This window comes from Triticum aestivum, chromosome 1B (assembly GCF_018294505.1).
Source record: "Triticum aestivum cultivar Chinese Spring chromosome 1B, IWGSC CS RefSeq v2.1, whole genome shotgun sequence".
In the NCBI taxonomy this organism is placed as follows: domain Eukaryota; kingdom Viridiplantae; phylum Streptophyta; class Magnoliopsida; order Poales; family Poaceae; genus Triticum; species Triticum aestivum.
The window spans coordinates 235,352,974-235,368,527 of record NC_057795.1 but is presented as its reverse complement, the minus strand read 5'-3'; the positions used below and the strand labels follow the sequence as shown (position 1 = coordinate 235,368,527).

At 45.2% G+C, this 15,554-nt stretch overlaps 1 protein-coding gene across 2 annotated transcripts in view; it reads right to left on the bottom strand.

Annotated features, from left to right (window-relative positions):
• Window positions 1–12,570: 12,570 nt before the first annotated feature.
• The window catches only part of LOC123117400 (pentatricopeptide repeat-containing protein MRL1, chloroplastic), a 38,369-nt gene continuing 35,385 nt past the window's right edge, over window positions 12,571–15,554 (bottom strand). For both annotated transcript variants that reach the window (XM_044538175.1, XM_044538170.1), the window contains 3 exons: window positions 13,828–13,876; window positions 13,158–13,251; window positions 12,571–12,938 (listed from right to left, as the gene is read on the bottom strand). In XM_044538175.1, coding sequence (XP_044394110.1) covers window positions 13,197–13,251; window positions 13,828–13,876 — 104 coding nt within the window. In that variant the 3' untranslated portion in view covers window positions 12,571–12,938; window positions 13,158–13,196. The remainder of the gene's footprint in view (window positions 12,939–13,157; window positions 13,252–13,827; window positions 13,877–15,554) is intronic.

Sequence of the window (15,554 nt, the reverse complement as noted above, 5' to 3'; positions counted from 1 at the left end):
TTTTAACATTGCAGATTTGAAGCCTTATTTGGGTGAGGAAGATGAACTTCCGTCGAGGACGACTTCATTTCAAGAAGGGGAGGATGATGAGGACATCAATACCATTGTTACACCCATAGCCCCTGCTGCTATACATACTGGACCAATTACTAGAGCTCGCGCATGTCAACTAAATTACCAGGTACTTTCGTTTCTTGGTAATGATTCTAATGTTCATGAGAATATGATGTTGCCTAAATTGGATACATTTGTTTTGCTTACAAATGAAGGGCCTAGCTTGGAGAAGGATGAACATTGGAGCAAGAGAAAGCATGGAGATGATGGCATGCGCAAGGGGAACAAGAACGGAGTTACGAGTGATGATTTCAGGTCTTTGAAGCCACCATAACGAGTGCATGAAGCCTTGGACGAAATATACAAGATGCCACTTCATAAATTTCGTCCAGAGGCTATTATAGATGCTGCGTCACCTTTTTATTGGGTCAGGCCCATGTAATTTCGAAATACATTAGTATAGGATATTTTTAGAGTCCGTATGTGTGGGGAAACAAGAGATAGGGTTGATTTCGGACCCCTCCACCAAGGGCCATGAAATTCCCCCTCTCTTCCTCCATATATACAGCCCTTAGGGCACCGTTTAGACTTTGGGTTTTGTTTAGATTAAAGTTCGCCATAGCTGCAACTTCGCGTACTTCGTTTGTGTTCAACGACCAGACAAAGGCGTCACAGAACCCCACCTTGATCAATAAAGCTTTCATCTTATATTCGCAATATCCAGATTGCAATTTCAGTTTCTTGCTTGTTCTTCGTTTGCTCACAGGAAACAGACCCTCGTGGTCAGGTTGATCGTGCTCCGGCGTGGTCAATAACCTCTCGGAGTTGGTTTAGCGATTGCTAAGGCGCGACATCCTCGCATGTTCGTAGTTGGATCGTCAAAGTCGATTTCCACCAAAGCGATATCCATCATCTCATCGAAAGACGGGACACCTTTGCCTCTATCACAACTAATGGACACAAGAGACAATGATTAAGATATATCATGTGAGAGGCATGAGCATATATGTCATCAACCCAAGAGAGCAAGTAATAGTGGAACATGGGTGATGCAACATAGCAAGCCATCATAGCGGTCAAGTCAAGCAAGCTAGTAGTGCGAAGATGCAACATACTAGAGGAATCATGCAAGCATGTCATGTGTGCAAATAGTGGGTATGAATAATGCACATGTCATATCACAAGCACGAAAGCAAGATATGAGAAAAATATTAACAATGTATTGGCGAGAGGCCATATGTAAATAGCAATGGGATAACATGACACTCCCAACACAAGAATCAACAATAGCATGTGGCACAAATAAATCATGGCAATAGCTACTAGTATCTCCACCAAGCATGCAAATACACATAGGGGTAGCATAATGGTAGATGCAAGCAAGGGTCACAATTGCATGGCAAAGGCATAGGAGCAAGCATATCATGCAAAGTGACACGGTAAAATGAGTATAAGGTGACAAGTGGTAAATAGCCCATAGCCGTGTGAGAGCCAAGTAGAAGAGATGCGCGTAGTCGTTGCACGAAGGGAACGGTGGGGAGGATAGTCCACGGGATCCCAAGTCATCGTTGCTCTCAAGAGCTCGTTTCATCAACTCTTGGGATTGAGAGGTTGACGAGTATATGTGAGTACCTACACAAAACAAAGGCAAAGAAAAAATTGTGTGTGCGTGGTATATGTACACATCATCCATCATGATGCGCACATGCATGAGTCGGTTAGCACAAAATATCCAATGCTCAAATAAATGAGATGTGCGATATAGAAACATGTCATCCATCATGAGTGGTTTGTTGTTATATGGCATAATGGAGACTCAAGTAATGCATCATGAGAAATATCTAGAGCATTGTTATTCATATAATGCATTATGGGAATCATGCAAGGTATGGGATTTATCAAAATCTCCTAATATGTATGAGGAAACTATGGGGGTCTCCTCATGAGCATTAGTAGGAACATCACATGGAGAATATTGACAACATCCAAAACAAAGCATATTTGGAACAATGTGATTATGGCATGGCATAGTAGATGAATTGCATAAGTCGTGTAAAGGAAGCATGGCAATATCATCACAAGAGAAGCAAAAGCCAATGACCATCATCTTGTCATCTATGCCATAATTGCAAATGGGATTTATTTTAATGGGGCATGCATAGTTACTATGTTAAGATTGTAATGATGCAATATGGGAGATCTCACTCATAGCATATGCCAAGTTTAATGGATTGTCAAACATGATGTGACCAAAATAATTTTCACATGATATCCTATGGAGCATAGCATCACAACTAGGCAACTCAACAGCTCATCATCATATTCATCATAAATTGGTAAGTCATGATATGAAGAAGTCACACTAGCATGAAGCATGGGAATAGGTGGATCAACATCATGCAAGCAATCGATGTCAAGATAGTCCACTAGTGGGACAAGAGAAGCACCATCACTTATGTTACCTTTGGAGCGTCACTTATGTGTTGTAGGTGAGGTGTCGAAGATCCACTCGTTGTCATCTTCATCTTGATGGATCCATGTGGGGGGTGCATCATCTTCCACCATGCCCATCGGTTTTCCCATTGGAAGGATGGACTCATCAAGGGTAGGCACGTCATGTAGGAGACCTAGTACCAAAGAAGAAAACACACTAGGAGTAGAGGTTAAGTCGTTAGAAATCATAGTGGCCTCACATGTCGTGTCAACTACCTCACTCGTGAAGTGTTGTGGCTCACTCACTCCCTCAAGGATGCTCTCACTCATATGGTTGGTGGAGTCACTCAAATGGCGCTCAACCTCACCTAGGATGTGTGGCATCCTCTCATGTGTGGGGCTAGTGGTGGTCACACTCATCCTCTCATGTGAAATGCTCTCAGTGTCATATATGGTGGAGTCACTCATCTCGCTCATAGGGTGGTGGCTCTCCTCACATGACAAATGGTGCATCTCGACATATATGGGTGTGGGAGAGATGTAGGTGCAAATGTCTCCATGCTCAACTCCTATCGCCGTGGTCGAAGGGGATGGCCCTTGCTCGACCTTCTTGTCACCGTCTTGGTGTTGGAGGCCCATATGATGTGGCACCTCGTAGCTCATCTCCATGACCGAAGGGAATTTCCCATGCTCGGCCATCTTTCTTGAGGGGCTTCCAAAGATGGAAATGTCGCCCTCGCTCGTAGGTGGTCGCCTTGGACTTGATGAAGTTGTTGTAGGCGCACTCATGGGAAATAGGCGAAGATGTCGTACGTCCAAAGGCGAAGATGCCTTGAGAACACTTGGCGAAGATGCCGAAGTGGTTGATGTAGCCGTAGCTCCGTCTTAGTGGTGCTCGTCTCGCAGTCTTCTCTTTTGCTCATGAAGCTTGGACTTGGCGTGAAGCAGGGCTTGTTGGGACTTCTACATTTGCTCTTGTGGAGCATCTTCATGATGATGATGTCGTTGTCGTGCTTGAGCTCGTAGTAGATGTCGTTCGTCGTCGTCGTGCACATGATGCTTGGAGGTGACTTGCCCTTCATGATGATGTGAATCACGAACGTGATGATGGTCGCCGTGTAGATGTGGACGTGGACGAATTACGCTTGCATCGTTTTTGCGCTCCGAAGACTTGTGGCTTGAACGTCGCCGCCTTGAAGATGACGAAGGGGAAGAAGACTTGATCAAGGACCGAATCTCCTCCATCCTTGCATCTTGCTCCTCTTTATGTGCGAAAAGCTTCTTATCGATGTAGTCCCTTTTCCTTGCTTCGGAGTGACGAATGTCGATGGAGATGTTCTTGATGCGCTCTCGCAATCTAGATTGTGCGCCTTGCATTTGTCATTATAGATCGAAGATGGACACTTTGGTGATGTAGTTGTTCACGCCGTCGTTGTTGTCAAGGACCAGAGATGAAATGCCTTTCCTATCCATCACAAGACTCGAGCAAATATGAGTGGGAGAAAGAGAAGAACTAGACCAAATGTACCTTGACCGATGTTGAAGATGGATCAATGATCACTCAAATGTGTAACAAGGAAATATCACAATTGGTACCAATTCTTGTCGGTTCTCACACCTACACAAGGAAGGCTTATGGTAGCTCGGTGAGGATAGTGGCACAAAAAATTTGATGCAAAATGTTAGCAAGAGTCAATAATGTTGAAAGAGATTCACAAATTCGCAAGCGAGACAAGTAGACCAATAGCAAAGAATGGCACACGGAAACACACACACAGATAGATAAATGGGGTCATGCAACCAAGAAATGAGCACAAAATGTGGAATCCACAGAAAACGCTCATGTTGCACAACTCAAGAGAGACGGTAGCACGATTGCTCAATAGGCGGATACGACACTTGTGCACAACCTATAAGATGCAAAATGGATATACTTTTATCCCAAGTATGCTATGTATGTATGGTTCCCAGTGTTTCTCTCAAGATGATCCAAGATGATCGGATATGACAATCTTATATGCAATGTGGTATGATGCTATGGCACTTACTTACAAGCTTCTTTGCTCTCTCTTTTGCTTAAAAGCTTTATTTCTTTCTCTCTCTTTTTTGTATGGTCACTTTTGCACAATGCACAAACCAAGATAGCAATTGTGTATATGCGGGAACAAACTTGTGACACAAGATATGATACAAGATATGCACCACGATGATATGGTATGTATGCTATAGGAATTATGATCACTAATGTGCACAAGTCACGTTGCGGGAAATACTCAAATGGCTAGTCCGATCTCTCGATAGGCAAGTAATGCAAAATGGGCTAGGGGTTATCAAGGCAATTTGTAAGGGGGATATACAATGATGTTGTCGAGGTTACCATCCGTGGCGATGATGAGAGGCGGTGTTGCCGATGTCAACCCGTTCCTAGTTAGCCGAAATACCCTAGTGATGCGTCCGTCAATGCATTAGCAAAATCTGATCAAGCAATCAACTCTAATATTTTGATGGTGGGTACAGTTGCACTTAAAATACCATCACAAGATCTAGAGCCGGAAGAAATTAAGCCTAATTTTCGTACGCCAAGCTACATAATTTTTGGTGATATTCCGGTCCAAGTCACGTGATGTTGTGTTTACATGCAGATGATCAGCTGGCCGGACGATTAATTAGTGGAGTCCTTAGTTTAGGAAAATCAATCGGTGTTAGGTAAAGGATAAACATGATTAGATGTTTCCTTGGCGTGATATATGGAGGAGTCCTAGTAGTAGTTGTGTTCGGTTTGTAGCAAGAAAATCTCGTTTGTTTTGTTCAAGTCAAAGTCTGAGTCGGTTGTGCCTGCACGCACTATATATACCGGGACGGCACATCGTGTAAGGGGGCCGAGTTTTGTTTTGGTGAGTTGAATAAAATCTAGAAAACGTCCCATGTCGGGGACACCAAATACCGAGCTTGTTTTTGCTGATCCCTAGTGGATTTTGTCGCTGCTGCGCATGGAGTCGATCCAGTCTACTCGACGCAAGTTTTTCGGGCTTACGTTCTTCCATCTTTGCTTGAACGGAAGTTTTTGTTTTTCTGCTAGTGCCGTGAAAGATCGGACCGACGAATGACTCGTCATCTAGTCGAGTCTACATCAAGTGGTATCAGAGCTAAGGTTGTTCACGGTATTGTGTTGATCAAGATGTCGACCTCGGTCAACAAGGAAGACGAGGTTGTTGCTGATTCTCAGGAAATTGTACGTTCAATGTATGCGGATGATATTCCTCAAAATATTCGGGATGATTTTGACCACACATGCAACTACATCAAGCAATGTCATGATGCGCTCGGCAAAAGGATAGATGTCCTGATCACTCGGTTCGATGGTTTGGCAGACATCATCAATATGCCGGCAATGAATTCTGCACCACCACAGACTGCTTCGGTTGCTCCACTGCGTTATGCACCACCGGCTCGCGACGGACATGCCGGCGTGCATGATCGCTGTTTGGCGGCACCTCATGTTGGAGATGATGGTCTTGATGACGGTGTTGACCAGGCAGTGGGGTACGCTCCACGACCACGACACTATGAGCCTCGTCCTGAAACTTCCGCTCGTGGTGGAGCGCATGACCGTGTGGGTCAAGCTGTGCGTGTTCCTTTGGATGATGGAATTGGGCGCATAAAAATTTCAATCCATTCGTTCTCCGGCAAGTGCGAACCAGAAGGTTATTTGGAGTGGGAGATGCGTGCTGATCAAATTTTTGATGCCCATCATTATAGTGAGGAGAAGAAAGTTCAACTTGCTGGAATTGAGTTCATCGGTTACGCGCTAATTTGGTGGAATTAAATTTGTCGTTTAAGACATCGCCCAACGACTTGGCGAGGGATGAAAGAATTCACGAGGCGACGTTTTGTTCCTGAGCACTATAAAAGAGATATGTAAAACAAGTTGCAGCGGCTCTCTCAAGGTAATATGAGTGTTGATGAATATTACAAGGAGATGGAATTGCTTATGATACGTACAGGGACAACGGAGGATCCGGAGGCGACCATGGCACGTTTCTTTAACGGGCTAAATATCGAGGTGCAAGATCGTGTTGAGATGGTGGTCTACTACAACATACAAGATCTTGTGCACCAAGCTATGCGTGCGGAACAACAAATTAAGCGACGCCAAGCCAACATAGTTCCCAGTACCACTCTGAACACATGGCGACGCTCGCAACATAAGAGTGAGGATGTCGGTCCTAGCTCCAAGGCGACATCATCAAATTGCCCTCATGGTTCCGTGCAAAAGGATGCTTCAACATCAGGACTGTCGAGGATTGATACGAGTGCGCAGTCCACCACACGCACTAGTGAAATAGAGTGCTTCAAGTGTGGAGGTAGGGGACATATGAGGCGTGAATGTCCTAACGAGAAAAGAGTGTTGCTCACAAGAGATGACTATGCATCCGCTAGCGATGAAGAGGCAGTTTCTGACACTTCTAATGAAAAAGCTGAAGAACTTGAAAAACCGCGAGTTTTGAAGCTGCGGAATCGTACCCGTCATTGATGGTGCAGCGAGTGCAAGAGGATCGCATTGAGGATAAGGGACAGCGTTGGAATATTTTTCAAACTCAATGCAAAATCAATAACACCAATTGTAAGTTGATCATAGATGGAGGAAGCTACACCAACGCGGTCAGCAAGGACGTGGTAGAAGCTTTAGCATTGCCTACTTGGAAGCATCCACAACCACACTATGTTAATGGTTATACCAGTCTGGTAAACTGAAAGTTACTCACAAGGTGCGTGTCAATTTTTCAGTAGGTGACTATAAAGATGCAATAATATGTGATGTCCTGCCAATGGATGCATGTCACTTGCTGTTGAGGAGACCATGGCAATATGATCGTCGTGCCACACATGATGGTAGATCAAACACCTATTCTTTTAGAGATGATGGAAGACGACGTGTGTTGCGGTCCATGTTTGCGGAAGAAATCAAGGTGGATACAAATGTTTCATTGAAGAAGAAGATCACTAAAATTACCGCAAAACCGAGGACCGTTTTGTTTCAAGGAGGAAGGGATGATGCGTCCGTCAATGCATTAGCAAAATCTGATCAACCAATCAACTCTAATATTTTGATGGTGGGTACAGCTGCACTTAAAATATACCATCACAAGATCCAGAGCCAGAAGAAATTAAGCCTAATTTTCATACGCCAAGCTACATAATTTTTGGTGATATTCCGGTCCAAGTCACGTGATGTTGTGTTTACATGCAGATGATCAGCTGGCCGGACGATTAATTAGTGGAGTCCTTAGTTTAGGAAAATCAATCGGTGTTAGGTAAAGGATAAACATGATTAGATGTTTCCTTGGCGTGATATACGGAGGAGTCCTAGTAGTAGTTGTGTTCAGTTTGTAGAAAGAAAATCTCGTTTGTTTTGTTCAAGTCAAAGTCTGAGTCGGTTGTGCCTGCACGCACTATATATACCGGGACGACACGTCGTGTAAGGGGGTCGAGTTTTGTTTTGGTGAGTTGAATAAAATCCAGAAAACGTCCCATGTCGGGGACACCAAATACCGAGCTTGTTTTTGCTGATCCCTAGTGGATTTTGTCGCTGCTACGCGTGGAGTCGATCCAGTCTACTTGACGCAAGTTTTTTGGGCTTACGTTCTTCCATCTTTGCTTGAACGGAAGTTTTTGTTTTTCTGCTAGTGCCGTGAAAGATCGGGCCGACGAACGACTCGCCATCTAGTCGAGTCTACATAACCTAGGAAACGGAAAAACCGCAAACTCAAAATCTCCAAAGGTAAATGTCAAATGATGGTAGCGGAAAACGGTGGTGGTTTGCACTTGGCAATGCGGAAGTGGAAAAATTGGCTATGCGAGTCGGAGTTGAAGTTGTCGTCCCTAAGTATCCGAAACACCTTAGGAGACACAAGTCACAACTGAAACAAGTTCAAACAAAATTGGGTTAAGTTGGGGGTAGTGAAAGTGTATGGTGGGCAAGGTTATGCGGAAATGGTGGTGGTGGTTGATGAAGAAGCAACCGTCTAAGTAGCCGAAACACCTTAGGAGACTCGAATCACTACTCAAGCAACCACTAATGCTATGGGGAACAAAATGGGTTAGTTGCGGAAGTCGGTGGTGGCTATGCAGATGATATGGTGGAGGGCTTAGGCAAACTTGCCAAATTTTCGAAACTTTGATGGATTCAAATGGTGTTGGCAGTATTTTTGTGGGATGGGGGATGTCAATAGCTTCAAAACGAGTTAAAGAACGTCAAAAATGGAGTTCGGATGAATTAGTTATGGGCAAAATAAAAATCAGCCGAAGTCTGAAACTACATGTTACGGACGTCCGGAAATGGTTAGATGTCCGGTCGGGCTCGAAAATCTGCTACTTTTCGTTCTGTTGGCTGTTTCCGGTTGTCCTGTGGATGACGGACGTCCGGTGCTTCGTGGGGGGTCCGGACGTCCATAAAACGCCGGTCGTCCGGTGGGTCGGGGTCAACGCGAGATCCGAGATACGGGGAGTGATTTTGGGCGGAAATGGAGATTTTGGGGTCAAAATTGATGAGATTTCGTGGATGAAAGATGGAAAAACTTGGGGAGATGCTAGATCCACTCGAAACCAAGCAAATCCATGGATCAAAATCAACAAAACATCATCAAACCAACAAATCACAAAAAAATTGGGGCTATTTTTGGTGGGGATTTTCAAAATTGGGGAAGAACACAACAAAATCAAGCTAGAAAAAGAGGGGTAGGGGCTCCAAAAATGTGATCAACGTGGCTCATGATACCAAGATGATGTGGGGTAGAACCCTAGAGGCCGATCTTTCACGTTTGGAGCGGATCCCTACGAGGAACACGAAGAACACGAGGAGGGGAACGAGGGAAAAACACGAGAGAACACTCAACAAACAAGAATAAAGTCACACATGCGCTAGATCATCGAGGCACAAGGTAATTCAAGATCCAAATCCAACAAGGGACGATACACAGGGTAATCGATTCTTCTCCGTGAGGAGGTCTTGAAGATGGTCTTCTCCAAAAGGAGGTCTTGAATCCAACAAGGATCTTCTCCGAAGAGGTGTCGGTCCCTCGCGAAGGAGTATATCCGAATGGATGAGCGAAGCTCTATCTCACAAATGAGCTAAATCAACGCTAACCCTCTCTAGGAGGAGGAGGAGGTCTATTTATAGTCTAAGTGCAAATGGGGGCGAAGTGAAGGGTACATAGGCCTCGGGCCCGAAGCTGCGCACACACAGGCATCGGTGTCCGACAGGTACCGGACGTCCGGCGGCTCGCGAGGGTCCAGTCGTCCGGTGCTTGTCGGACATCTGGCGTTTTGACTCTGGACAGGTGGCGTCGGACGTCCGGAGGTCTTCGGACTTCCGATGTTTCCGTACTGGATTGTTGGTGTCGGACATCCGGTCGGGGTCGGTCGTCCGGGCGCTGATGAGTGTCGGACATCCAGCGTCGGCGGTCGTCCGGGCGCTGTAGGTAGCCTCGGCTGGAGTCGATCTGGCTGGTGAAGTCTCCAAGCGTCGGACGTCCGGAGATCGTCGGTCGTCCGGAGGTCGTCGGACATCCGAGAGCTGTAGCTTCCTGGCAGCTCTTCCTCTTGTTCCTCGCGCTTGGTGTCCTCGCCGTCTTGTCCAATGCTCCTAGCTGTTCCATGGCCTTCCTCCTAGTTCCTGGACATGCATAGCACACATGTTTGAGGTAGTAGCCATGTCTCACATGTGGAAAGTGACGATTCGTAGAGGAGCGAGTTCGCCTTGTGTCCAATGGCGTATATTCGAGGTCTCGTCATATCTCCTTTTGGGGCTTGGAGAGTAGTCAGAGTGTACATAAGGATGAACGTGGGATGCTCCGCATCAGAATGCTTCGCTCACTATCGGCTTGCTTGAAAGAAGCTGGCGAGAGGATCCTGGTGATGGAGTTGAGGAGTTGGCGGCCGTGGAGGGCTAACGAAACATGCCCTTAGCATTGCGATGTCATTCAAACTACATGTTCTACTCAGCATTTCAACTGGCTTAGCTATTGCCAAAAAGCAAAGGGCCTCGCTTTGTTATCTTGCAATGGGGCCCAACCAAGTCTTGGTCGCTCATCATAGAACCAGCATTTTTATGTGCCCGTGTGTTGAAGGGACGGTACTTCCCGCATGGGGACTTTTGAAATGCAGCGCCTCGATAAGCCTTCACTACATGGCGCAGATCTTGCATGGTCATGATCTTTTGAAGAAGGGTGTGATATGGAGTATCGGCGAAGGCAGGAGCATACACATCATCTCGGATCATTGGATCCCATCTACATCTCCAGCCTTGCTTCAACAAATGTCTCCTATTCCGTCTACCGCAACAGTTCATTGCCTTCTCGACAAGGACACTGGTACTTTGAATGAGGAGTCCGTATGGTCCTTCGTGGGCGAACTGGGCAATGAGGCCATTCAGATTCAGATTAGCGGACATGGGCATAAGGGCTTTGCGTTGGCCATTGACCAAATTTGGCAATTCGGTGCGTTCTTGTTTACAATCTTGCTCGGTCAAAGATGTTATTATTTTATTTGCAAAAAAAAAGATGTTATTATCCACTCACAGCAATAACCGACAAGGTCAATCGTCAAACTAGATGTTCGATGAGAAGCAGTGGAAGAATCTCTCGATGATCAAAGCTCCAAATAGAGTGAAGATCGTGCTCTGGCGATTTGCTTGTGACTGCTTGCCCTATGGGGAGCAACTCTTTCATTGTTAAGTACATTGATTCAATGTGATACACTTGTACTCCCTCCCTTTCGGTTTGTAGGGTTCAGTTCAAAAATCTCATCAACAGAAGTAGATAGTGAGTGGTAGATTAATTTTTATAGTGTGCGAAACTACTAGATTAATGCGCTCATTTTCCTCAAGAAAATATGTCTTTACCAATCCGTTAATTACAATGCATGCATGGAGTGACCAAGAACTTTTACATGCATTGATGCGCTTTCTCTTAATCCTTGCATGCAACAATTTAATGCATCTTAAAATCTACCAAATTGAGACTTACAAAATGAAAAATTAAAATTTTAAGATAAGTTCTATAAACCAGAAGGCACAAGGGAGAGAGTACACCAGCATAGGCATGAGACAATGCTTCTAACCCTGTGTGGTCACCGTCTCGGCACTGACATGATTCCATTTAATGCTGCCATTTTATCCGTTATCAACAAGTCAGGTGTGAGGGTCATGGCGATGGCGGGTGCTGTTCTGGTGCGCTGGTACTATGAAGCCTTATCACGACGACATCCTGACTGTCTACTACAACAATATTTGTCAGGCTCCGATGACGAAGGGGTGATGACGGTGCCTTCAGTTTGCTCTAGTGCTTGTAGTCGTTGCTAGGTGGTTCTACGGACCTTGATGTCTTTTTTTTTATTTCTGGTGTTCTTTGTGCTACCTTAACAGTTGATAAGTAGACCGAAAGTTTTTCTCAAAAAAGGTGTGGGGGTCATGGCGCTTGATCATATTGGCCAATGTGTTGCGGCTTGTTCTGAGCCCCTCGCTGCTGCATTGGAACCTGAATTGGCTGAAGCCCTTGCACTCCGCTGGGCAGTCTATTTGGCTCATGATGAAAAGATAAAATCGAATGTGGTGTTTGCTTCTGATTGGCTCTTGTGCATCGGCTCAACTCCGTGACCCGGGATCACTCGTCTGTTGATTCTGTAATTGCTGATATCGAGTTTGCAGCAAGGGATTTCTCTTCAGCGACCTCGAACACGTTCGCCAACACCTTAATTTTCTGGCTCATGTACCAAGTCTTGTACGTATAAACTCTATTAGTCTTTGTATTTTTCATTCTGCCGCTCCGGACTGTATCCAAAAAAATTTTGTAGGTAGCTTACCAAGCTGACCGCTTGACGCTCCGGACTGCATCTGCAAGACTATGTGTAACTTTGTTGCTTAATTAATAAAGTGTCCGCTAGGCGCTAGATGACTGTATTGGGGCTGAGCTCATGCAACTACGCCATACTTGTGTACGTAGCACTCTAAGCCCCCCCCCCCCCCCCCCCCCCCCCGCGTTATTCTCTTTTCTACCTATCAATGAACGATACGCAAGCTTTGCGTATTCGCAAAAAAAATTTAATATAATGTCAACGTTCTCAAAAAAAAAAAGTCAAGACCTGCCCTGCTATCTGCTGATTGTACAGTAATTGCCTTCTTGGCATACACAAAAATCGGGACACAGAAAAGGTAAGACCTGCACTATAGAGAAAGGCTTCTGATATCACGCTGCTGATCAGCAATCCCTTTCGCTAACCGCGAGGGCAGTGGAAGCAACTCAACTGGAGCTCCTGTGGGGGGTGCGCTTGTAAATTTTGGGTTAAACCACCTTCTTAATGTGAGGCCGTTGATCCTCATCCTCCCGTGGGACTCCTCGCCTTGATATTTAATTCCTAATCTTCTCAGCAGGGAGCCAACTGCTTGGCCGACTCTGCATGTCACAATCCAAATTAGTCTCTTCAGATTTATTGGATAAGTGCAAGGCACAAAAGAGAAATTCTATTTGACTCAGCAGATTATGATATTTGTAGATGTTAGCACAGTAGCTTTTCAAGCAAATGAAATCATCAGACCTGAGGCTAACTTAATTATTAAACGAAAAATTCTGATATATAAGACAAGTATTCAAGAAATTAAATGTGATTTTCACCTTCCAGCAAGTTTAAGTGTTTTCTCCCTTTCATCAAGATCAACTTGTTTCTTTTCGGTGGGTAATAGAATTGTAACATTTGGTAACCTTGCACCTGCATGTCATAACGTGTAATTAGAACTAAGGGAGCAAGATGTGAATTGCACTGTTTTTTTTTTAAGTTTTCTTCTATTTGCACATGGAAATCACACTACTATTTGGTAGTTACTTGGAGGGTTCCTCCTAGAACTAGAAACTGGTGATTAATACTACCTCCATCCGAAATTAGTTGTCGCTGAAATGGATGTATCTAGACGTATTTCAGTGCTAGATACATCCGTTTGAGCGACCAGTAATTCCGGAGGGGGGGGGGGGGTACAAAGTTTATCAATAAGTTGCAAGTTCCTTATAATTCCCTAGATAGATTTGATTCAGCACAAGTCATCTAAGCCACAGCAACTCGGAACCAGACAAAAAGATTGGGATAAATTGGACTATGTCAGAATAAATATCTTAGTTTACCAATAATGTTGTGTAAAACAGTCTCAGATTCTACATATCTGCTTTGGCCGATTTAACAACAAATATTAGAAATATAAAGTGTATTTATTATTCTTCAAACAGTTCTACGACAAATTTATTGTAGACAAAGTAAACTATTTTAGGCATCAAGGAATACTTTCGGATTCACCTGCAGCTAGTCGATGCTTCAAAGACTTCAATGTCGATAGAAGAGAAACCTGACAAAAGTGAAGTATAAGTACGTATTATATACTATTATATAGGTAAAATATCTGGGGCACTTAGGTGCCTGGGCACCCGGAGCGCCAGCCGTTGGATCAATCCATGATCCATCAAATTCATATTGGGTTGCTGGTTTCTATAACCCGTTAGCAAGCCTCTCCAGGCAACAATTGGAAACCTTCCAAATTATTGTTGCATGTGCATGCTTCAATAATGTCTAGGTGGCTGAATGACATTGTTATGAAGTGAGCCTATATTCCATCGGGCCAACAGGCCAGCACATATACATGAAGGGAAATAAGCAAAGAAGCCCCTATACAATATGATAACTACACACACAGCACAACCCTGTTCTAACACCCCCCCTCAAACTCAAGGGGGATCTTGGACACCGAGTTTGGACAGGAAAAAGCTGTGTTGGGACCGTGTCTGAGCTTTCGTCAGAAAATCAGCAAGCTGAAGCTCCGAGGGCACATACTGAGGGGCCACAATTCTGTCTTGCACCTGAGAACGAGTGTAGGAGGCATCAACACCGATGTGCTTGGTGAGCTCATGCTTAATAGGATCACGGGCAATGCTGAGTGCCCCAGTGCTGTCGGAGAGCAGAGGGGTCGGTGTAGCAGTGGAAACACCAAAATCCTGAAGAAGCCATCGTAGCCAAGTAATTTCTGCAGTCACGGACGCCATAGCTCGTAGCTCAGCCTCAGCACTGGAGCGAGATACAGCATTCTGCTTCTTGGTTTTCCAGGCAATCAGGGAGGAGCCAAGAAAAACACAATAGGCAGAGAGAGAGCGGCGATCAGTGGGATCGCTGGCCCAGGTAGCATCACAGTAGGCCTGAAGCTGAAGAGAGCTGGAGCGAGGGAAGAATAAGCGACGAGTCACGGTACCACGAAGGTAACGAAGAACACGAAGAAGGTGAATGTAGCGAAGTTGAGTGGGAGCAGAGACAAACTGACTTAGAATGTGCACAGCATAAGAAATGTCAGGACGAGTGATGCCTAGATAGACAAGGCTCCCAACAAGATGGCGGTAGCGTGTGGGATCTGCAAGGGGTTCACCCTCACCAGGACGAAGATGGAGACCAAACTCCATAGGAGTGTCAACCGTGCGCTGATCAGTGAGGCAGGCACGAGTGAGAAGATCTTGGATGTACTTCTCTTGAGAGAGATAAATACCCTCGGGGGAAGAAATGATCTCAAGTCCAAGAAAGTAGCGAAGAGAACCCAAATCAGTCATCAAGAATTGCTCATGTAGACGTTTCTTCACAAAATCAATGAATTGGTGGTCAGCCCCTGTGATAATCATGTCATCAACATAGAGTAGTAAAAGGGTGCGACCGCGAGGAGAAGTGTGAATAAATAGAGCAGGATCATGAACACTAGCAGAGAACCCGATCCTTGTGATGACGGCGGAGAAACGCTCAAACCAGGTACGAGGAGCTTGTTTCAGCCCGTAAAGAGCGCGCCGAAGGCGACAGACAGTGCCATCAGAGACAGTATAGCCAGGAGGCGGCTGCATATAGACCACTTCCCGCAGCTCACCATTCAAGAAGGCATTCTTGACATCTAATTGAGAGATGGACCACTGCCGAACAGCAGCAACAGCCAAAAGAGTGCGAACAGTGGTCATGTGAGCAACAGGAGCAAAAGTCTCATCATAGTCACGACCATA